This window comes from Euprymna scolopes, chromosome 35 (genome assembly GCF_053919585.1).
Source record: "Euprymna scolopes isolate OS-2025 chromosome 35, ASM5391958v1, whole genome shotgun sequence".
Classification (NCBI taxonomy): Eukaryota; Metazoa; Mollusca; class Cephalopoda; order Sepiida; family Sepiolidae; genus Euprymna; species Euprymna scolopes.
The window spans coordinates 27103306-27128386 of record NC_136516.1 but is presented as its reverse complement, the minus strand read 5'-3'; the positions used below and the strand labels follow the sequence as shown (position 1 = coordinate 27128386).

General features: G+C 34.8%; 1 protein-coding gene across 15 annotated transcripts in view; it reads left to right on the top strand.

The window, feature by feature from the left end:
- Positions 1-25081, top strand: part of LOC145259755 (bromodomain adjacent to zinc finger domain protein 2B-like) — a 401536-nt gene that overhangs the window by 132825 nt on the left and 243630 nt on the right. For all 15 annotated transcript variants that reach the window (XM_080117486.1, XM_080117484.1, XM_080117483.1 and 12 more), the window contains exon 2: positions 22863-22942. In XM_080117486.1, coding sequence (XP_079973612.1) covers positions 22879-22942 — 64 coding nt within the window. In that variant the 5' untranslated portion in view covers positions 22863-22878. The remainder of the gene's footprint in view (positions 1-22862; positions 22943-25081) is intronic.

Here is a 25081-nt window from a genome sequence, read left to right as displayed (position 1 = left end):
TTTTTTTTTTTTTTTTTTTTTTTTTTTTCACTTTTGGGCCGTGTCTCTGAACATGGATTCTACGGAAACCCAAAATGTCAGAAAGTCAAAAGGCTGTCTGGAAATAATGTTAGAGCGGTCTTGAGTGCTGATTTTCTTGCCCCCCCCCCCTTCGTGCATCCGAACATTCCTATCGTGAACGTTTGTCTAATTTTTTTATCATTTTAAAAATTTATTTTTCACTGTTCCTGTTTTTAAATGAAAAAAATAATTTTTTTTTTTTCACAATTATATAAAAATTATGTTACGCCGAAAGTGTCACGTTTATTCAAGCAAGGAAAATATTAGAATATTGCGTATAAAAATTACGCAGAACTTGTAATCTAAAAAACAAGTAGAAATATTTTTTGTAATTATAGTTTTTTTTTTTTTTGTTTTTTTTTTGTCAAAATATTAAATAAACAATGCTTAATTCAATGATAATATTAGTAGTTCGAGAAATTAATTTTCTTTGAGTTTTATCGAATTTATTGATACGGACTGTAGGGGCTTTTTTCGCAATGTTTCTGAAAAAAATTTTTTATTGTTACAATTTACTGAAAATTTAATAAACATTGATTAATTTCCTGATTTTGGGTGAATTTTTAAAGAGAAGAAGGGGTCCAAATATTTATACATTTTGAGCATCGGCATTCATTTTGCACGGATCTATTTTGATATATAACTATTTTCGACATGACAAGTAAATAATCTTTGCTTAAACATATTTTAAAGACTCAATCTGTTGACCCGGTCTTAACAAGCACCAATTTTTAAAATTATTTATTTATTTTTTTTCGAAAGGAGTCACCACTTATTAAGGCTCGGAGGCCACTCGAGGATAAGGGGTAATGAGTGTACAGTGGTCAATGGGATAATATCGTAGTAGTCGTTAGTAGTTGAAATTTGGCATATCAGATTATTTAAAGGGACAGGTTATCAAGAATTTGTTTACGTTGGACTTTAAATTTTTACCTGGTTTCCTCCTTAACATTTTCCGGTATTATTATACAAACACCGTGACAGCGTTAGGGTTAGGGTTTAGGGTTAGGGTTAGGGGTAGGGTTAATTCGCTGTCACGGTGTTTGTATAGTTTTACCCATTTTCCTTTAAAATGACTACTCATGTAGGTTTTCGGGTATGCTGAAAACGAATATCGGATTTAAATTTCCGCAATTAAGTAGTTTTTCGAATATTAAGCAATGTCATTTATTTTATTGCTGGTGGACATCTTGGTACGCACGAGCGCGCGCTCTCGTACATGTAAACGTAACGCCAAGAAACTACGCGCGGCATGAGCATACCAAGATGACCAGAAATAATATAAGAAATGACATTGCTTAATATTCGGAAAATTTGCGGAAAATTTAAATGCGATATTCCTTTTCAGCATACCCGAAAACCTTTTAAGTCATGTTTTTATGGTGGAAACTAGGTAAAAATTTACCGATCATTTTTCGTAATTTTTGGAATTTATACTAATGTCGGCATCACGTGTAGTAAGTACGTAATTTTTTCACCTGAAATGCGTTGGTTTAAAAGATTACCGATTTACAACAAACACCACAATTCTGTTTAAGTAAAGAGGAAAAAAAAAAAAAAGTAAAATATGTACCCACTCAACCCAGTATCCAATTTAAACGCAACGACTTTGTATCCAGGCTTTCTTTCCACTTCCAATCAAACTGGATAGGCTTCTTTTTCTCACTTAAGAACAAAAGAGAGAGGGGGGGGGGGCTTAATCTAAGCTTAAAAACTTCCAAATATGGATTGAACTGTTAGTGCTTTTCGAGTTTTTATTTATTTATTTATTTATTAAAGTATTTTGGCTCGAGTTCACATGTGCCCTTTATAAAGTACATACGCACGCACACACGCACGCTTTTCTATGCAGAAATTGCATAATGTCGACCAATTTAAAAGCTTCAAAAATTACTTTCAAATGTTTTGACTTCGACATAAAAATGCCTTTTTTAATTATACAAAAAAAGTAATAGAGAATATCCTGCGTGTAATATTCATGACGCATGTAAAAACCGTTTTTTTTTTTTGTTTTTTGTGTGTGTGTGTGTTTTTTTTTAATTACATTTTCGCCCCAAGCAAGGCACAGTGCCACTTTGATGTAGGGGGCTACTATTAGGGACATGAGTTGCAGGGGTACTATGTAGGGAGTTGAGCAGCAAGATGTCTGTTCACATTACACTCGAATTTCTGCATGTCAGTACAGTTGGGAAAGCAGGAAACCGGAAGGGAATTCCAAAATCTAGCTGTTCTGGAGAATAAACTAGTAGAGTAGAAGGTTTTCTTACATTTAGGGATCTCTTCTGTGTAGGGGTGGGACTTTGCTGCTGGTCGGGTTTGTCGGGTGTATTTACGTCGAGGAGGTGCAAGTATTTGTAGTTCGTCGGACCATCCACCATTAAAATACTTGTAAAACAAGTAGAGGGATGCAACATTTCGTCGATGGGACAGAGGTTGAAGCCTAGATGACAGTTCAGGACCTATCAGATTATCATTAGCGACTCTCTTCTGAACCCGGTCTAGGAGTGAGACTAGTAGCAGATGAGCCCAAATTTGGCAACAATACTCCATACATGGGCGAATAGTGGCCTTGTAGAAGTACAGGATAATTTCAGGGATAAGTAACTTTCTAGCACGGTAAAGAGAGTCCATCTTCTTCGCAACAGCATTGGCAATGCTCTCAATGTATCTGTTCCTGTCTAGAAGAAATTTTCTATATTAAAAAAGAAAATATGTATAATGCACATACATGTGATGAAATTATATTCCAAAAATCATGTAAATTAAGTAGTTTTATTTTTATAATGAAAATCATTTTTAAGCGATTAATGGGGATATATATATATATATAAATCTTGCAAATTTGAGCTATTGAGTTATTCCCCTTTGCTTCTTGAAATTATTTTCAAAATGGCGAGCAAGACTGTCACTTCTTCGGATACTCATAGAATTTGATTTTACTTGATGAGTATATGTGAATTGTGGAATATATGTTCGTTCTGTGATGAGTACCTACACAACAGGTTTTTTTGTTTTTTATACACGAGACAATGGACAAGAACCATAAAAATTCTATGAAAATTCGATTAGTTTTTGGTTAAAATGAAGTTCCGTCCGTCTTAGTTTTCATGCTTCGTCAGCTGATCTTTGTACTTTCACGATGAATGCTCTGTTTAAGTTTTAAAGTAACTTTGTTCTGTTGTTTGATCACCAATTTTTGCCGCCGGGCCGATTTTCAGTTTCGAGCACAGACTAGTCGGCGGGGAAAGGGTAACTATATGAAGCGAATCTTTTTTTTTTTTTTTTTTTTTTTTATCTGAATATTTATTAATAGCCAATAAAAAATGTTACCAAAGGCAAGATAAGTTCCTCTTCTACCTACCTTGATAAGTTACAAACTTATTTTAAAATATTTTTTCTTACTTAATAAAATTACTATAAAGCCTGTCAAGTTAGAATGAAAATAAAAATAGTACAATTAGAGCTATAGTCCAGCCTCGATAATCGCTCAAAAATAGAAAATTAGGCATTTTTTCATTATGCGACCGAGCGCCATTGTTAGGAGGCGATAACTCCAATTTCTTAGTCAAATAAATGAAAAACAAGATTTTTTTTTTTAAATTTTTTTTTTTTTTTCGAACACAAAAATATTTGAAAACGAAAAAATTTATTGGATAAAAATGTATCAAAACATAATTGTAAATAGTTATTGAAAAGTCTGCGTAAGAAAATATAATTTTAATAAAACATTTTTTAGCATTTTTGTAATTAAAGCAACATTGGATTTTATGAAATAGATTTTTTTTTTTTTTTTTTTTTAATTTTTTTTCCGAACAAATAATTTTAATGAAACATTTTTCCAAATAAAGCAACTTTGAAGGATCAACAACAAATTTATGATTTAAAATAAACATTTTTTTTCGAATTAAAACATTAGATTTTTTTTCCGAAACATTTTTTGAATTGAAGTAACAAATAAATAATTTTAATGAAAAATTTATTACCCCTTGTTCTTTGACCGAAAAGCGCCACCTCACCTGGTGACAGTTTAGTGAAACACACCAAAAAACATGGCGCTCGGCCGCATAATGCAGAAGTGCCGAAAATTAAACAAAATACTAAAATAGAAACATTTAATAAATGTCACCAATCGTTCGAAAATTCTGCCAGTATTTTTGTTTAATTTTCGTTTTTGAGCGATTATCATAGGTTTTAGTACAGCAGGGCTTATGGGTACTCATATTGCCCATTAGGCAGCTGTGTTTTCTTTCGTTCTTTTTTTTTTTCTCCCTAACTTAAAAACCAACAAATAAAAATGAAACAAAAATACATTTTAAAATAAGTTAAAATACAAATAAACTTATCCATGTAGGTAGAAGAGTAACTTATCTTGCCTTTGGTAAAATTTATTTGTTGTATATGTTTTTTCCTAACTCGTTTTGTTTGAGAAACAATAATAAAAATAAAAAAGAAACCGATCCAATAAATGCTCCGGTAACATTTACTGGATGACGTCGCAGAATTATCCTGCGATCTCAGCAGGTTACTTGACTTTAGTGAAACGGCCTTCTATTTACGTAGGCTACACTAGAAAAGGTTTATGTGTGTTTATCTAACATTATTATTTCAGTACGGTCCGTCCTCTGTCTCATCGACGAAATGTTGCGTCTACTGCCTGTTCTACAAGTATTATAATGGTGGATGCTCTGACGAACTACAAGGCCTTGTACCGTGGCCTTCGTTTTAAGACGGTCTTGCTTGTACCCCCTTGATGAAAATATACCCGATAAACCCAACAAGCAGCGAAGTCCCACCCCTACACAGAGATCCCTGGATGTAAGAAAGCCTTCTACTCTAATAGCTTCTTCCCCAGAACTGCTAGACTTTGGAATTCTCTTTCGGGTTCCTGCTTCCCCAACTGCACTGACATGCAGAAGTTCAAGTGTAATGTGAACAGACATTTTGCTGCTAAACTCCCTACGTAGAACACCTGCAACTTGGGTCTCTGATAGTGGCAATGTGCCCTGTTTGGGGTGAAAATGTAATTAAAAAAAAAAAGAAAAGAAATTGTTGCATTTCACGCAGAACGTTTGTTTTTCATTTTTGGTTCCGTTTCATGAACCCGGGTTTAATTTTGTGTGGTCGCTTTTGTCGCAACTAGTTGCTGGATTTTATCGAGCCAATGTGAACAGCCTGTATGCATGATCTATATAATATGAAAAGTGTCTGACTACACTTAAATCAATTTGTATAGAAAGGTTATCCCTACATTGACTTAGGCAATTTTTTGCCTACTGCCAGTGTCCCATTTTGGGGAACCGGTCCCCCCCCACACACACACATTAAAAACGACCTTGTATCTCATTGTACTTTCTTGGCGAAGCAAATAAATCCTTATAAGTACAAGAAGACCCAAGTGTAGTATCTGTTTATATGCTACACTTCAGTTAATTTGTCCTTAGTCAATGTTCGGAAAACCCTTAAAGTAATTTATATTTCTGCAGCTGCTACTTTTTGGGGACCTGCCCCCCCCCCAACATTAAAAACGACCTTGTGTCACATTTTGCTTTTGTGCGGAAGCAAATAAATACCACCGAGCAGATAGCGGTTAAAGAATACGTAACCAATTTTTGTTTATAGTGAAATCTTGGCCATTTTCTTAATTTCTTGGAAATCAAGTCCGTATTTGTTGGGGGGGGGGTACTTTTGTTTGTCACCCAAACTTAAGGTTAGTAATAGGGCTAAGGAAGTTTTTTTTTTTTCTCTCTTTCTTAGTGGAAGCGGATTTGGGTGGAAACATCCCCTAAATGGTAAAGTAAAAAAATATATAAATAAAATAAAAGAATAAAATGAGTTCGTTATTCACCGTGTTGCCGAAAATATATATTCCAAACTTCATAACAATTCGTTCATTAGTTTATGTAGGTATAACATATTGTACCGAAGAGGCACTCACTCACCATAAGTGGATTGAATCGACTTTCTTCGAAGGAAGAAGTTTCATGGGCATATAAAATTCACTACTGGGGGACTCCCCCAGTTGCATGTATATTCTCATCAACAGGGGAGCTGATGGCGTTAGGCCTTTACAGCTCTTGCAGAGAGGTGTCGACGTCCTCCTACATACAGCGCCTGGTATTACCAAGTGGTTACCCATTAGGTACTGACCAGGCTCAATATTGCTTAACTTCGGTGATCAAACGAGAATCAATGTGATTATGCCGTTTGTATATGTGTATGTACGTGTCGGGTCATGTCATATGCTACTGGTACCATGCCTACCTGCCTCATGGTTGGGTCACCGGCGACTAAACTGGTTCCCCCATCAGACTTCTTTAGTGAGGAGGGTGGTTAGTCTCTATGAAGGATTAAAAACAAGACCTTCCAAAGGGCGAATGAACCCTATTTCTGGGTCAACTAGCACCGTGTGTTTGTATGTCTGTGTTGAGGTGGAGAGGGCTCCCGTAAGCTGTGGTGAAGGCAACCTTTCTAGGAGAAGCAAATCTCGGATTAAAAAAAAAACAAAAAACAAAGCGGGAGACCAGTACCCGCATTAAGCTGGTCTGCAGTTTAACTTGTTGCTGGCTATCTTGCTCTTGTTTGTTGCTGGATCTCAACATTTTGAACCGAGGAGAGAGAGAGAGAGAGAGAGAGAGAGAGAGAGAGAGAGAGAGAGAGAGCCAGCTGTCGTATAAAGCTAAGAGTAAGACTCTGTAACATCATCTGTGTATAAATACTCCCTCAGGCATTTGTCTATAAAAATGGTCCTGTGGTGATGGAAAAGTTGTGACATGTGGAGACTTGAAATGCTAGAAGCATGTAATAATTGATCTCAATGACCATCTTCAGTGTCATGCCTGCTTGAGCGTGTGAATTCACCGGTAGGACTAAAAGAAAGTCATTTTTTGGCTCATGGACTTTAAGTGTCTGAGGGAGTCGCACTCGTCTGACAAGACGTTGCAATCATCATGTGTGTGTCAAGGTGATATTTATTGGGTGGATTTATATCAGTATTGTGTTTAATTTCCAATTTTTGAGCGATTATCGACACTCTAGATAACTATTTAATGTCAGCCATTTATTTTTTTCTTGTTCTAACTTGAGATTCGGCACTCCAACTTGAAACACAAAACGCTTATCCAGGTAGGCAGAATAGTAACTTATATTGTCTTTGGGGTGCTTTGTTAAACTGTAGTCGACAAAGCGATTGTTTTTTTGTTTTTATTAAATTATATCGTTTTAAGCAAAAAAAAAAATGTTACGTATTTAATTGTCATGTCGAAAATAGTAATATATCAAAAAATTACGAAAATTCATCGAGTAGAACAACTGCTTTTCTAGGGCATTGATCGTGAAGCACAACGATCAGCTGACAAAGAATGTAAACAAAAACGAACGGAACTTGATTTTAACCACAGTGACTATAAGTTAGGTGATAGGAATGATTAAAAAATAAATATATTTTTTACAACGACGCGGCGGCGGCGCATACAATGGCTTCCCAAAGACTAATCGACAAATCGATTTTTTTTAAATATGTCGATTTAAGCAAAAACATTACGTATTTGTCATATCGAAAATATTAATATATCCAAAAATTACGAAAATTCATCGAGTGGTTTTTAGTAAAAGAAAGTTGGGTTTGTATTACTGTGTACACATGGATTCGAAAAAGTTGTCAAAAAACAAATATATAACAAATAAATATTATCAAAGGCAAGATAACTTACTTTTCTACCAAACTGGATATATTTTTCGTGTTTTTAGTCAATGTAACATGTTTATTCAGCTCGAAAAGCATACAGTGTTTACCGATGTATTGGAAAATTCAAAATGGCGCCCGACTCTCTGTTTAACACCGTCAGTTTGGGAAAAGGTGTTATAAATCATAAACTAGACAAAATACTGTTAGAAAATCGCTCAATATATGTTACCGTGACATAAGTTGACATATATTCGGTGTTTTTTTAAATAGTATTTTGTCTAGTTTATTATTTATAACACCTTTTCCCAAACTGACGGTGTTAAAAAGAGAGTCGGACGCCATTTAAAATTTTCCAATACATCGGTAAACACTGCATGTTTTTCGAGCTGAATAAACGTGTTACATTGAATAAAAACAAAAAAAATATATCCAGTTTGGTAGAAAAGTAACTTATCTTGCCTTTGATAACATTTGTTATATATTTGTTTTTGATAACTTTTTCGAATCTGTGTACAGAACCCAGAAAGTCTATCAATATAGACAACAAATATTGCAGCCATGACACAAGTAATCTAAAATATTCATTTCGGAGTTATGTCCCCTGCGTGTAGACTCTTGCTTTATAAGAAAAATGCGATTTTACCCAAATTTCCGTAAAAATTACTTTTATAACAGCAAATCATAATAAATAAATAAATCGATATTTTTTTTAGATTAGGTCCACCTCCACAATTTACTTTTATAAGTTTACTATGCTGAATACGGAAATCGCATTGAAATTTTGCAGAAATAAGTAGTTATCGAGATATAAAAAGTTGTATTATGCATTGTATTCTTTGGCGGCTATCGTTTTTACGTGCGTGCGCACCATAAACACATCTACGCGCGTAACAAAGATGGCCGACAAAGAATATAATGCATAATACAATTTTTTATATCTCGATAACTAATTATTTCTGCAAAATATCAAGGCGATTTTCGTATTCAGCGTGGCCGAAAACCGTTAAAAGTCGTAATTTAAAAGAAAATTGTGGAGGTGGGTGGACCTAATCTAAAAATTTACCAAAAAATCGATACTTGTACAGTTTAATCAAGACATTAATAAATGAAAATATCGAAAAAAAAAAAGTTTCAATTGTACGTATCCGTTATGAAGTTCCCCGAAAAAAAATAAAAAATTTCACTTTTTTTTTTTTTTTTTTTTTTACAGCGAAAAAACAATTTATGATACCGAGCAAAGAGTTCGATTTTTAGGAAGAAAAGCTAGTATTAAAGATGGGGAGGTAGTGCCGGCGCTTTAACTGGAGTTATCTCCCCATGACGTTTCTAAACTCCAAGCAAAAATTAAGAAAAAATCCAAGATGTCTGTCTTCAACGTGCTGTCATAAAAACGTGTTTTTCCGCTGTAAAAAAACAAAAAAACAAAAAAAAAAAAAAAAAACTACTTGATCAAATTAAGTGAAAAAAAAATTTTTTTTTTTTTTTCGGAGATCTTCAGTCCAAAACGGATACGTACAATATTACCTTTTTTTCGATATTTTCATTTTTTTATGTCTTGATTAAACTGTGCAAGTACCAAAAATCTATCTCAACAAGCACCGACTGTTCACCTCGAATTATGGAAGAAGTTAGTCAATCGTCGTTTGCACGTTTTCTTTTCTGTTTATTTTGAACGAAATCTTCGATGAGTGTTAGGACCTGAAAGGTGGGGGCACCCGACGGCCTCCTATTTTCTAGTGGACGACATTTTTGTATCATCTTTTGCCTCCTCCGTTCGTCTTTGTGTTTTATATATATAAAAAAATTAATCTGCTGCTTTTCCAGCTTTGACCTGCACTGACGGACCTAATAAATACGTTTTTGTTTCTCTTCCTTGTTTTCGTAGTTGAGAGAGAGAAGATGGGGGAGAGGAATGGAAGGCGGGTTCGTGTGTGGCCTTTTTTTTATGTGTTTTTTTTTGTCGAAAGTGGTTGGTTCTTGGTAGTAGCCATTCAGCCAAGAGATGACGAAGAAGGAAGAGTAAGAACCCGCGAAATCAGTCTGACCTAATTAAGCTGCAAACGCTGTGAAACTTGCTTTGTCTTCTTGTCACGTTTCGGATCACTCTGCCTCCTCCGGCACTATATCGTTCTCTTTCTCTCGGTCGTCGTCTTTTTATTCTCTCTCTGTCGTCACGTTTGTGTTCTCTCTCGTTATTTTTCTCTGTCGCATCTGTTCTCATTTATCCCCCCCCCCGTGTTCTCATTTATCGCCCCCTCCTCCTGTGTTCTCCTTTATTCCCCCCTCCCCCCTGTGTTCTCTCTTATCGCCCCCTGTGTTCTCTCTTATCGCCCCTTGTGTTCTCTTATCCCCCCCGGGTGTTTTCTCTTACCCCCCTCCCCCCGGGTGTTTTCTCTTACCCCCCTCCCCCCGGTGTTTTCTCTTACCCCCCTCCCCCCGGGTGTTTTCTCTTACCCCCCCCTCCCCCGGGTGTTTTCTCTTTCCCCCCCCTCCCCCCGGGTGTTTTCTCTTACCCCCCTCCCCCCGGGTGTTTTCTCTTCCCCCCCCCATGTTCTCTCTTATCGCCCCCCTCCCGGTGTTCTCTCTTATCGCCCCCCCCGGTGTTCTCTCTTATCCCTCCCCCCCATGTTCTCTCTTATCCCCCCCTCCCGGGTGTTCTCTCTTCTTGCCCACCCCTACCCCTTCGTGTTCTCTCTTCTTGCCCACCCCTACCCCTTCGTGTTCTCTCTTCTTGCCCACCCCTACCCCTTCGTGTTCTCTCTTCTTGCCCACCCCTACCCCTTCGTGTTCTCTCTTCTTGCCCACCCCTACCCCTTCGTGTTCTCTCTTATCGCCCTCGACTCCCCGTGTTCTCTCTTATGCCCCCCCCATGTTCTCTCTTATGCCCCCCCCCATGTTCTCTCCTATCGCCCCGTCGTGTTCTCTCTTATCCCCCCCCCCCGGTGTTATCTCGTCCCCTACCCCCCGTGTTCTCTCTTATCCCCCCCTCTCCAGTTCTCTTTCTCAATTTCGTCACTTCATCGCTAACATGATTACCAAATATAAACCTTTTTAAAACTACAACCATACATTCTGATATCTGGTTGTGTAAGAACGTCAACGGTACTTTTATGAACTCGGGCCCCCTTAGCTCTGTTGCTATCATTGGAAACATGATCTTTGTATATTTCAATGTTGTAGCTTTTTCCATTCCGGTTTTTGTTGATAACCATTTAAGACGCATGATTCATCAATCCCATTATATGGAGGAAAAAAAAAAAAAAAAAAATGGACGTAATCTTTTTTGTTTAATAGTCAATCAATATCATTTGTTGTTGAATGCCCATCGTTTTTTTTTTGTTTTTTTTTTAATCTGTTTTCACTGGCCCTATACTCCCTTTTGTTGGGGGTGAAGAAAGGTTCTTTATCATTCTTAAACCGAAACGTGTTTCTGCATTTCTGAAAAAAAAAAAGAAAAAAAAAAAAAATCAACATTCAGTTGGTCATCACAGAATTGAGTCATAGATAGGTTTCCATTTTTTTTTTTCTTTTCTTCACTTGACATTGCGCATTATGAACATTATCGGTCGCATCCTCGCGTCTCCGTGCAGAAATCTAGCCCGTCTGTGGCGCTCTAGTTTGTAATTGCACGTTTGCTACAAAATATCCAGATTAAATCGACGCATCTTGCACCTATAGGACCCCCCCTTTTTTTTTAAAATTAAATTTTTTGCCTTCCTGAATACACAATTAGACTTCCACTTTTGGAGACTGTCTTTTATTTCCGCTACCTGGAACCGCCTGGCAGAGGAAGTGCTGGTGATAGCTCACATGTTGAAATGCACCTTTAGCAATCAGATGGTATATACATGCAATATCTTGTTTTCATTTTACATCTTGCTCTTACCTTCGATTTTGCTAATAAAATTGATTCATTGATCATATTTTGTATCAAACGTTTCAACTTTTAAAAATTGAAATGGACTTTTAGAAGTTATACGAAGTGTCTTCAATTTTTTATATCGACACTTTTCTTGATAGTACACAAATGTAACTCTAGTCTCCTCCAAAGTAATCTCCTTTGGCTGCAATGCACTTGTACAGTTCCAACAACTTCTGGAAGGCTCCATGGAAGTCTTCCTGTGTAAACGTACTAATGACCTTTGTCACAACCTCTTTCATCTCCTCAATTGTTTCATAACGACAGCCTCTAAGGTTTTCTTTGAGTTTAGGCAATAACCAAAAGTCACAGGAAGAAAGGTCTGAGCTATAGGGAGGGCGAGGAAGCGTCTTGATGCTCATCTTGGTCAAATAGTCTGTGATAAGGATGAAGCTGTGCATTTATTGTCTCTATAGGCACACAAGTTCTTATTCATGAAATTCTTTATTTGGCCAATCAACTCTGGTGTTCTGACTTCCTTACTCCTCCCACACCTCTTATCATCCCTCACAGACTTCCTACCTTCCTTGAATCTCTTATGCCACAATTGAAATAAATGGCTCTCGTCTTGGGGAGGCTCCATGTTTTGACAAGCTTTTGAGTCTGACCTTTCTTTACTCCTGACCTGAAATGGAACATATACGTCAAATCTGTTGACAAGGTTGCTGGGAAAATGGTTGGATTGTTTTACCACTCCAGTAGATATCTTATTGCCGATGCAATTCTCTACCTGCATAAGAGCTAAGTATGTTTTAGGATGGAGTACTATTGCCACATTTGGGCAGGAGCTAGTAGAAGACCTTATCCTGTTTTTAATATAGACTTCATAGCCTAGTAGGGGATGCTCTGTTTTCTTCCCTGCAACCTCTTTCCCACATAAAAGACATTGCGAGCCTATCTCCGCTTTATCGTTATTTTCATGGAAAAGCTCGTCTAAGTTTCAATCTATGGCCCTGCCTTGCTAAACTTTCATGAAAAACACTCGCCTAGCTGAAACTACTATCAATAATTTCCCCCACTCTTTATCTGTGCCTGAACCTAAACATAGATTCCATGAACAAAGCTTCTTTCTTAGAACTGCACGTCTGTGGAACTCTGTTCCGTTTTCCTGCTTTCCAATTGACTACAATATAGTCGTCTTCAAGTCCAACGTAAACAAGTTCTTGATGAGCTATCTCTTTAACTAATCCAATTTATCAAATTTCCACTACTAACGATTACTACGATATTATCCCATTGACTACTATATACTCATTGACCTTTATCCTCGAGTGGCCTCCGGACCTTGATAAGAGGTGACTCCTTTGTATAAAAAAAATCTTGTCTTTTTTTTTTTCATATTTGTTGCAGTCCCCCGTCTGCTTTTGTTAATGAAATTAATCAAACTAAATGTAAATTCATCAACGTTTCTTTAAAGTTTTTTTTTTTTACATACTTTAAGAACACAAACTATATGCTAAATTATAATTTAGTCCTGGGATTGAGTTATGTTTGAAGAGAATTCTACTTTAATGGTTCCAATTATCCTTAATTTATAATTAACCAAGTCAGTCCCCTATTTACTTTTCTTCCCACGAGGGCAATTAAACATAAGGTCAGTTTTTAATTGGGTGGGGCAGTTTTTAATTGGGTGGGTCAGGTTACCCTAAAAAAGATGCTCTTAAATTGTCTGTTTAGAAGAACCTTTCTCTCACTGACAGAAGACTACTCACTTTTTGGCCAGAGTGTAAAATCTATGTTACGTTTGCGTGTGAAACAAGTTTTTTTTTATATTTTATCTGATTAGTTCCATATACCCCCCCCCCAAAAAAAAAAACAAAAAAAAAAACAACTAAAGCCAATAGGTATTTTGTCTTTGTGAGAATAAAGTTTTGTTCTTGCTAGATTCGTGCATGAAGTGGCTTTGGAGCGATTTCCATTAACGAACAAGTTTAATTTTTTTTATTTTCTTTTAATCAAGGAAAAAATATTTTTCATTTATGAAAACAAGTGTGCAAATAATTTTGATGTTTAAATGTATTCATTGCACTGTAGGGAGCCTACTGTTTATAAAATTATCTTAATAATGGCTTCACTTAAAGATTAAAATGTAAAAGTCAAGTATCATCGTTCAATTGTGCTCTAAACAGAAACATTAATTTAAAACGCGCCCCTATCTTATAAAAGAATCTACAGTTGTTTTTATAGGCTGGGTCTTTCTGCTTGTGCTGCGCTAAAACTTCTCAAATACACTTGTAATGTTAGGTTGTATAAAAGTGTTAACTTTGGTCAAAATCTAACTTGCTCCTTTTAATCGGATTTTTTCAATTAATGATTTTCAATACTAATCAGATGCATTCTGATACAAAACCTATGTAAGAACACTCCCAGAAATATCAAGTACTTTCATGTGAAATTAAAAAAAAAAAATGTCGACCCAGCCATTTCAGAGTTCGTAGAGAACTCTCTCACATAAAGTTCCTTTTATATAACAGTAGAAAATATTAAAATTAATAGAAACAGCTCTGTTTATTATTGAGCACCATTAGAGATACAGATGGCCATTCAGGTTCGTTATTGTTCCCTTTCGTGCTGACATTTTCACTGACCAAAATTAAACATTTTTTTTTTTTTTCTTTTAACGTTTTTGAATTTTTGAGATGAAGATTATTCACATTATTTGGATTCTTTGCACCACTGTTCTCATCTTGTGTGTTTTATTTTATTTTTTTTTTTATTCAATTTTTACCCCAAACAAGGCACAGTGTCACTTTGAAGTAGGAGCTACTATCAGGGACATAATTTGCAGGGACATTATGAAGGGAGATGGCTAGAAAGATGTTTGTTCACATTACACTTGAACTTCTGCATTTCAGTAAAGTTGGGAAAGCAGAATCCCGGAAGGGAGTTCGAAAGTCTAGCAGTTATGGGGAAGAAACTATTGGAGTAGAAGGCTTTCTTACACCTAGGGATCGCTACTGTGTAGGGGTGGGATTTAGCTGCGTGATGAGTTTGTCATAGTTATTTACATTGAGAAGGTGCAAGTGCTTTTAGTTCGTCAGAGCATTCATTAAACTACTTGTAGCGTTTTGGTTGATGTAACCTCCGACCTTCTTCAGGTGTTTCTTGTTAAACTCAGAAATTTGCACAGAATTTCGAATGGAACCCTTTATTTAATCTATCATGGTAGCCAACCATGACTAGTGGAAGTCCTAAATTATTCGCAGTTCTATTTTGAATGTCGCCCACACTGTGGGTTGAACCTTCAACCTCCAAAACTGGTCAATATATACTAGCGTTGTAAAATACACTTAAGTATATTTTAATTTATGCAGCTTTTGTATTTATTATTATAGACAATTTTCTATTGATTATTATATTGTACCTAATATATAGTAGTGATTTTCAAAGTAAAAAAAAAAAAATGACTTGGGTGCCATAAGCTATCATCAAAAACATTTAGCGCTCCACATGTAATTATTACTGTTTGATCTATCGTCACATGAATGAGAAAATGTTAACATTTAACTTTAGCGTATAAATGTATATTTGCGCATGCGTAAGAGAGCATTTTGTCGACTAACGTCTGTCAAGTTCCAATTTTTTCAATTTTGACCACTTAGTAGCTATTTTTACCGGCTAAAGACCAAATCGAATTTGTTCCATAGGTCCACGTCCTTTATAAATCAAGTTTTAAGTCTGTAGACCAAAAACTGACAGGGGAGTCCGTTCCTCTGACAAACAAGGTCTCACACGCACACACACAGTAAGTTATAAAAATATATATGGCAATTAAGCTACACAGAATATTCCAATCTATGGTCCCCCCTCGCCAAACTTTCACAAAAAATACCCGTCTAGCAGAAAACACTATCAATAATTACCCCCACTCTTTATCCGTGCCTAAACCTAAACATAGATTCCATGAACAAAGCTTCTTTCTTAGAACTGCACGCCTGTGGAATTGTCTTCAGTTTTCCTGCTTTCCAGCTAACTACAATATGGGTGTCGTCAAGTCTAACGTAAACAAGTTTTTGATGAGCCGTTCCATATAAGTTAACAAATTTACCGAATTTCCATTACTAACGGTTACTATATTATCCAATTTCTACTGTAAACTCTTTAATCCTTATCCTCGAGTAGCCTCTTGACCTTTATAAGGGGTGATGCCACTGATGCCTATGTAAAAAAAAAAAAAAAAAAAAAAAAAAATTACGCGTTTCATCCACGCTAGGATTCGTTAGGCTTATTTATATAACTTACTGCATAGCTCTACCTACGTATTGAGCACTGTTGAAGTAAATACTTAAGGTTTACGCATAAAATAATACTTTTGTATATTTATGTGATTAAATGAAGTAATCATATACATATATATATATATATATATATATATATATATATATATATATATATATATATATATATATATATATATATATTATAATTATGTGTGTTTAATAGGTTGAAACTTTTCCCAACCATATTCTTCCCTCATCAGAGAGTGTGAGAATATTTCTTTTCGTTTTGTCTTTGCTGGAAGTTATTTTCTGAAACAAATATTAGCTCCACAACTTTTTATACTTTTTTCTTTTTTTTTTCTTTTAAAATGTCACATTTTTGACAATTCCTTGTTTAGTCTGTTTTTTTTTGTTTTTGTTTTTTTGTATTCATTTTGTTTCTTTTGGTTTTACTGAATTTTTTTAAACCATTTTTTTTCTTTTTAGTTGTAATTTTTATGACTGTTTTCTGTAAAATAATCACAAGTTCATTAACTAAAAATGTTTTTATCACCTCCACTTTATAATAAAGGTAAATGTGTATTTATTTGTGTATGTATTTATATTAGAATAATACCTCTCCCATAACGGGTAAGATTAATTTACAATAGTGAACAAAATGAATACACAACAAATAAATGTTACCAAAGGCAAGGTAAGTTAGTCTTTTACTTACCTGCATAAGGTTTTCGTGTTTTAACTTATGTTAAAGTGTTTTTTAGTTAAAAATAACACCTGTTTCGTTAGAAAGAAAAACCAATGCTGTTTGTCGAGCCTCTATAATCGCTTCAAAATAAAAAAAAATTAAACAAAATACTGGTAGAAATACGTCCAATAAATATCACCAATTGTGTGAAAATGTAATGTTATACCAGCATTTTAATTTTCGATTTTTGAGTGATTATCGAGACTAAACTACTCCCCAAATGAGACCACCATTTTTATTTTTTGTCCTAAGTAAAATAAAAAACAAAAAACAAAAAACGCTTTAAGATAAGTTAAGGCACAAAAAAAACTTATCCAGATAGGTAGAAGAGTACCTTGCCTTTGGTAACAGTTATTTGTTGCCTTTTATTATTTTCACCCCTCTTTTTACTTTGTTGGCGATTCTGGAAAATTACTCGGGTAAAAGTAGTTCCCCAAACAGTTTTGCACCACTTTTCTGCACCGTTACGAAGATTAAAATCAATATATATTTACTTTTATTTTGTTTTATATAAGCATTAATGTCGCAACACATTTATGAGCATGTTTCGGTCAGCCAGTTACTAGTAACTAGAAACCCCTTCAGGCAATGTTGCTTATACAAAAGCTTAGTCAGTAATGAAAATTGATTGAGATTTTCGGACTTCCTTCCTCATCTTGGTTGTTATAGTCACAACGTTTCGGCCGTTTTGCCCTCCGGCCTTCATCAGGTGTTCTGTATCGAACTGAGGAACCGTTTGTTAGGAGTCTCGAACCTAACCCTTTATTATTATTACAGAGCCTAGCTGTGTTCGGACTCCAGCTAGGCTCTGGGACATAGTTGCTGATTCTCTGCTTTGAATGTTACTTTTCACTGCCTTCATTCAGGATTGAACTCAGCACCTTTGGGTAAATGTAAACTTTGATACAACGTCTAGGACCACTAGGCCATATGTCACTGAGTTCAATCCTGAACGAAGGCAGTGAAAAGTAACATTCAAAACAGAGAATCAGCAACTATGTCCCAGAGCCTAGCTGGAGTCCGAACACGGTACCCCCATAATAATAATAAAGGGTTAGGTTCGAGACTCCTAACAAACGGTCCCCCAGTTCGATACAAAACACTTGATGAAGGCCGGAGGGCAAAACGGCCGAAACGTTGTGACTATAACAACCAAGATGAGGAAGCCAGTCCGAAAATCTTAATCAATGAAAACACCTCATCTCAAAAAATACAGACAATAACTAGTAATGAAAATATTCAGGAATTCATCGATCATTTTTATTAGGAGGTTACATTACATGTCATTAATAAGAAATGGTCTTTAATAAAATGTGAAGAAGGGGTTAGGGTTGAAACAAAAAAAAAGAAAGAAAAACTTTTTCCTTTTTCTTAATGACATGTAATGTGACCTGATTGCTGAATCCCTGAATATTTTCATTACAGACTAAGCTTTTGTATAAGCATTATCGTCTGAAGAGGTTTCTAGTTGCTAGTAGCTGACTAACCGAAACATGGTCATGAATGTGTAGCCACATATTAATGCTTATGTAATACAAATAAAGTGTGTGTGTGTGTGTGTGTGTGTGTGTGTGTGTATATTGGACATAATAGATTCCCTGATTGATATAATAATTAAGTGATTGATTTTGCGCTACGAAACAGATACTGTCAAGAATTGTATAAGTCAACTGAATTAAAGGAATAAATTATAAGATGATCAACATCATGAATTTTGGAATACAACTTTTTGTAATTTATTCTCTATATTGCTCTGTAATTACATTGAGCTTCTTAAATAAGGATTGATATATAATAAGAAAATATGTTTATACAGAAATATATGTATATTTGGTGTTTGGCCGATTAATCGGAATCGGAAAAATCAACAAAGTTGGGGGTATTGGAATCGAAAAAATTAAAAAATTGGTGCCTATTTTCCGATGCCAAAACGATTCTTTTAATTGTCTTTCTTTTTATTTGATTTTATTTAAAACAAAATCTTCCATTGCTGACAATAATGAAATGATAAATATTTATTGATTTTTAAGATACTAGTAAAGCTAAAATCGATAAATAATCCTCAACAAGTGTAAATTTACGTCTAGGAAAACATCTGCATATTTAACATGTGTTTTTTTTTTTTTTTTAAAACAGAAATCGGGGAAAATAACTCTATAATTAAATATTTAGATTTATAAAGAATCAGAATCGGTAATTTAGTACAAAATTTGGGAAAAATATTAGAATCGTTCCATCACTAATATATATATATATATATATTTGTCCAACTTTGGTCAAATATTTTATGTCTACCGCTCTACACTGACCTGCTTTATCCAGTGTATGGTATATATACGTTCAGAAGTTAGTTAGGATATCTGCTGTAAAACGGGCTTGTCTAAATCCGTTAAGTTTAGCAGCTGTCAGGTGATGAACTAGAGCTTGGTTAATTATGGACTCAAATATTTTGGCAAAATGTGGGAGGAGGCTAATGGGGCGATAATATAATGGGTCAGTTCTTTCTCCAGAATTCTTGTAAACCGGTAATGTCACTACACATTCATGAGCATGTTTCAGCCAGCTAGTTACTAGTAACCGGAGACCTCTTCAAGCGATACAGCTTATACGAAAGCCAAGTCTATAATTACAAACTTAGCTTTCGTATAAGCTGTATCGCCTGAAGAGGTCTCTAGTTACTAGCTGACCGAAACATGCTCATGAATGTGTAGAGACATATTAATGCTTATGTGAAAACAAATACAAAGTATATTTTGCCCTACTTCGGTATTGAGCACTCTTGTATTAACTTTGTTAAAACTTGATTGGTTATTTTAGCTCTGGAAAATATTAACCTTGAATTATATATAAACCTCTTGCCTTGATGGAGGGGAGACTAAAACTTTCTGCTATGGTTTCAAATGATCTGAAATAACAGCAAGGGGAGACTTGATTCCAAATATTTCTCATATGTTATGTCTCCCCTCTTTTGGAAGTAGGGTACGATTATGAATATCTCCAGTATCAAATAATCTTTATATACTGTGAAATTTTCTTTATGCATGAAAACCAAAGTTTTCGTCCGCCCCCCCCCCCCACTCCATCAAGGCCAGGTGTTTTGGGGAAATATATACTAAACCTGGCCTTTTTTATGTCCCTTCTGAAGATTAAAATAAAAAAAATAAAATAACGGTATTAAACCTAATGTTTAGAATCCTTATTCAGATCGAAATCCATTTACATGATTTTGATTCTAGAAAATGTCTAAAATTGAAGGCTTACGCTTAAGAAGTCTTAAGAACAAATTGAAATTCGGTTAATATGCTTAATTGATTCGACGCATTCTATTATAAGCAGCAGCTTTGTGTATCGATTTTTTTTTAAAGATGTTCCTTTGAAAAAAAAATGTTAAAAGTAGATAAATCCTTTTTAAATGCATTCATTTACATAACGATGCTTAAAATATGAAACTCTTTATTGTTTACACATGGACAAATGAAATGAGAAGTAGTGGGAGAAAAGGAATAACATAACTCTGGTTCTTTTCTTATTTAAAAACTAGCATGGTGACCCAAAGTTGCTCAGGATTGAAGGACGATCAACGAATGTTTCACACTCCCATATTTTTATTGTCATCGAAATCAATGAAATCGCCCATTTCTTAATCAAATCGATTGTTAGCTCTTGTTGGGGGGACCCACCACATTACACCAGGAGGAAACTGCACATACTTCACTGTAATGACTTTGTCCACAATAGGTTTAAACTCCATTACACTGTAGAGAACCTACTGTTGATTTTATAAAATTATTTTTTATATAGAACTAGCCTGGGTGCCCGCAGTTGCCCAAGTGTTTGGAGGTGTGTGTTGAGCAAAAAAAAAAGTTGTAGTAGGCAGGCAGGCTCGAACCCGTATCGTGAAGGAGGAAAAGAATGTGACCCCCCCCCAAAAAAAACGTGACGTCTTTGCTGTTGCGTCTATTGCCAAACCAGGAGTGATTAATGTTTAAATTAAGGCTAGTTAATCTAAAAGAGGGGATGACTTTCGAAAATATTGGGAGAAAAGGCGACCCCTTCCTGTAGAAAAGTGCCCAGTTGAGGGCGAAGGAATTAATGTTTTTAGCCAATTGCAGTGCACCGGGAGGAAGCTTTACATGCTTCACCGTAATGACTTTGTCTGCAATGTGTTGTAGACTACATTGCACTGTAGAGAACCTGTTTTATAAAATCATTTTTTTTTATATATATGATGGCTGGAATTAAAGTTTAAAATGCAAAAGTCAAGTATCATGATTCAATTGTGCTCTAAACAGAAACATTCATTTTGAATGTGCCCTTGTCATATCAAAGATATCATTGATTTTGTATATATTTACAAAATCGCCTGTTTGTTTCTTTCATTGTATTTTTTCAATCACCAATACTTATCAAAGACATTTCTATAGAAAAAACTACCTAAGAACACTGCCAGATACATAAAATACAACTGCGTGTAATTTCATAAAAATCAACTCGTGCTTGCGGAATCTATTAGGAATGAACACACAGACAGACAGTTCCTTTTATATAATAGTAAAGATAAAGATATATAAATGTGCCAAACAAAAAGATAATTTCGTTTATTAAAAAGTTTCATAAATAAATTAAAAAAAAAAAAAAATCTCGCTGCCAATAACATTGAACAACTCAGTTTTTTATTTTTGTTTACAGAACCTGTGTGTGTGTGGGGGGGGGGTTAGGTCAACTGATATCGATTATGTCACTCCCTCTGCTGGTGTCCTCAAGCCCTAATTGATCCAGAGAGGGCTTATATTAAACAGAGTTCTGAAATCGGAAGATACAACATCCAACTTAGATTTTTATAATTCCAAAATGTCCATCTCAAACTCCTTATTTTAAAGTCTTCCGATATTCAGACGATCTGTTAATTCTTCGGAGGTTCGGAACTCCAACTTGTAGCATTCTTACAAGTCTGACTCTTTGCAAAACCCTCATGCTACAAGATCAGGCTGTCCAAAGATATTGGCTTCCTGGCCTAAAATGCATCAAACATTTTTTTTTTTTTCCTATTTGCAAAACTCAAAATCATGTTCTGCAAAGCCCTCAAAAACCAATTTTCGTCTATAAAACAACCAAACCAAACTGCATGAATAAATATTTGAAAATATAAAATAAACTTGAAGCACAAACTTTTTTCTAAAATTAATGGATTTGACATTAAATGACCCAAAAAAGGGTTGATATGTTCTAGAATGAAACTACCAAATGAAAAAATCAAAATCTCGACTTATAACCTCGGTATTAAACACAAGTCTTAAAAACCTTAGAGTACAACAATCTCTGTTACAGGCAGTAAATTTTGACTTTTATTTTTAACTAGCAGGGCTACCTGGTGTTGCTCGGGGCAAAAATGCAGTATATTTTTAAACTTCTATCTCTTTATCGCTTTCTGCTTCCCTCTATCCACCCAGCCCATTCCTCTCTCTCTCAGAAACGTGCACACACACACACACACACACACACACACACACATACACATACAACTCTTTATATATATTCTTTGATGACTGAGTCAGTATAAGAGACCTAATTCCTTAATATAAAAAGTTAGTTGCTTCCCTTAAGTATAAAATTGTAAAAGAAATACCCCCCCATGAAATCTAGGCCAGTCTAGAGTCAAAGAATGAGCTTTTTTTTTTTTTTTTTTCAAAATTTTATTCCTATTCGTCCAGAGCAATACTGATCAAGAAAATACCAACTTGATAGATTTTGTTTTTTAGCTCTTTTATTTTTATTTTTATATTTTAGCTTGACATAACATAACTTAAATTCCTCTTTCCTTCGCTTCACTTTCAGCTTTTTCTCTCTCACTTTACCCTTTGTTCTTCACCCATTCCTCTCTCTGGACACACACACACATATAACTCGAGTCAGTGTAAGGGAAATAATTCTGGGGAAAAAAATCAGTTACTTCCCTTTATATAATATCAAGAGGCATGTACGTCTCTCTCCAAATAATGACTTTTTTTTTTAAAGATATATTATACATCAAGGGCTATGCAGATCAAGAAAATATAAACTTTGTGAGTGTTTGGTTAGTAGTTTTGAACATTTAGCCAGGCATACAAACATGCACTACTATCCTTTATAAAGAAGGTTACATGCAAATGTACATTTTAGTATTTTCGTTTGTTACAAGTTTTCATTGAAATGTTTTTATTTGTTTTTCTGATGGCGAAACGTTTTTCTTTTCAGACTTCAACCATCCACTATGGACCCAAGTGAGCACTCCGCCAATTCAGCCCGCAACTTTTTTGATGCAGCCAGCATTTTAAGTAAGTAAAATCTGCAATCTCGAAATATACATCAAATTTATAAAATGCTCATAAAACAATTTAAGACTTATAGCTCGCCACGAAATATGTCTTAACGTGTCGCTCAGTTTTTTTTGTTTTTTTTTTACTCCTGTTCATCCTTAATAAGGAATATCGCCACTTGGATGTAAGGCGTTATTTGGGACCATGCTCAGATGAACAAGATGTTGGTTTACATGACATTTAAACTTCTGCATATCAGTACAGTCAGGAAAGCAAGAAATTCCAAAGACTAGTTCGATGGAAGAAACTTTTAGAGTAGTAAATTTTCTGACATTTAGGAACTTCAACAGTTAAGGGGTGTGATATTTATTAAGCGGGTTTGTCGGCGATATGTATGTTGAGGGGGCACAAGTGCAACGTGTACATCAGAGCACATTCCATTAAAATACGTGTAAAACACACAGATATTCCTCATGAGTTTTTATGTGACTATGTATTTTTAAACCAATATTTTAAAATACGGTGTGTGTGTGTGTGTGTAGATATATAGTATGGTTGATGGACATTCGAATATCTATAATTTACATAACTTTTTAAAAATAGTGTTTGCTATTATTCATTTGTAATTTTACTGTTATTTTTTACCTCTATATCTGCAATAGTTTTGTTGATATTAACCGTGATTAATTGAAGTGATATAATATGAAAGAATAAATTACAAAAACTTTTCTGAAATATGCTCATTATCAAGGGAGATAACTAAATGAAACTGTTTAGTTAACTAGAAAGATGTCCCGATGAGTCATAAGAGTTAAGAGGAGGAGGTGACAGCTCTTTCTCTCCCTCTCACTGTCTCATAGTTCCGTTTCTTTGTCTATTTATTTCTCTGTATAGGGCTTTTAAAAAACAAAAACACAAAAAAAAACTTGGCGTTGGAAATTCTTATTCGAACTACTGTTTTATATATGAACTTCTGCAATAGATAAAAATGCTAGGCAGTGAAACTGGCCATGGAGGGTTGAGGAGATGCATTGCATGAATAGAAATTATATATAAGAAGGGCAGTGTAATGTGAGTCTTTAAAACAAGCTTAGATCTGATGACCTTGGAGGAAAATTAAATTTGGATAATATAAAGAGATGTGTGCAGAAGAGTAGACTCTGATGGTATGGTCACATTTGATGGAATGGATGTGGGTTTTTGGGTTAGTAGACATAGAACAGTTGAAGTAACAGATTTGGTTCACATAGGAAGGCTAATGAAAATCTATGAGGAAGTGATAAAAATGGCCGTGAACAATAAAGATCTGAACAGAGATAGTTTAGTTTTGATGTAAATTTCTTAAATGCCAGGATGTAAAATGGATATTAATCCAAATACAATGTGTCTTGCTTACGCTTTCAATAGGATTTTCCCAATAAATAATGTCTATATAAACTCTTGATCGTTCAAGCGTCCTTTCTTTTTTGCTTGCTTGAATCTTGTCTTTGACGATCAGGCGATTCCATCATTTAAAAAATGGATGACAAGCGAATATGTGTGTGTGTCCAAAAAGTCACTGACCTTACCCCTGATTTTGGTAAAAGAATTTCACGACTTTTGTATGTTGTTCAATGCTATACTTATCCATAATTAATTCCCAAAATATTATCTGTAAAATATCTGAAATAGAGAAAAAAAAATAATCATTAATGGTAAATTGACAAAAATTTTCAACCCTTCAGTCACTTTTTGGACACCCTATATATATATATATGTATATGTATAAGGAATGAAAAAATACCAGCGGTGGTTGACGTTATGTTTTAAGAAAAATAGAAAAACCGAATGAAATTATTAAAAAATCAATGTTTCGTCCTTATTTCAGAGGACATCTTCAGGATAATTGAAATAAAAATGTAAGAAAAGAAAAAAATCATAGATCGTGCGAAAAAAACAGTTTTTGAATCCTACCTATGTCGGGAAGGACAAATATGTGTGCATATTTTTTCTTTTTCGCACGATCTATGACTTTTTCTTTTCTTACATTTTTATTTCAATTATCCTGAAGATGTCCTCTGAAATAAGGACGAAACGTTGATTTTTTAATAATTTCATTCGGTTTTTCTATTTTTCTTAAAACATATATATATATGTGTGTGTGTGTATAGGCATGGC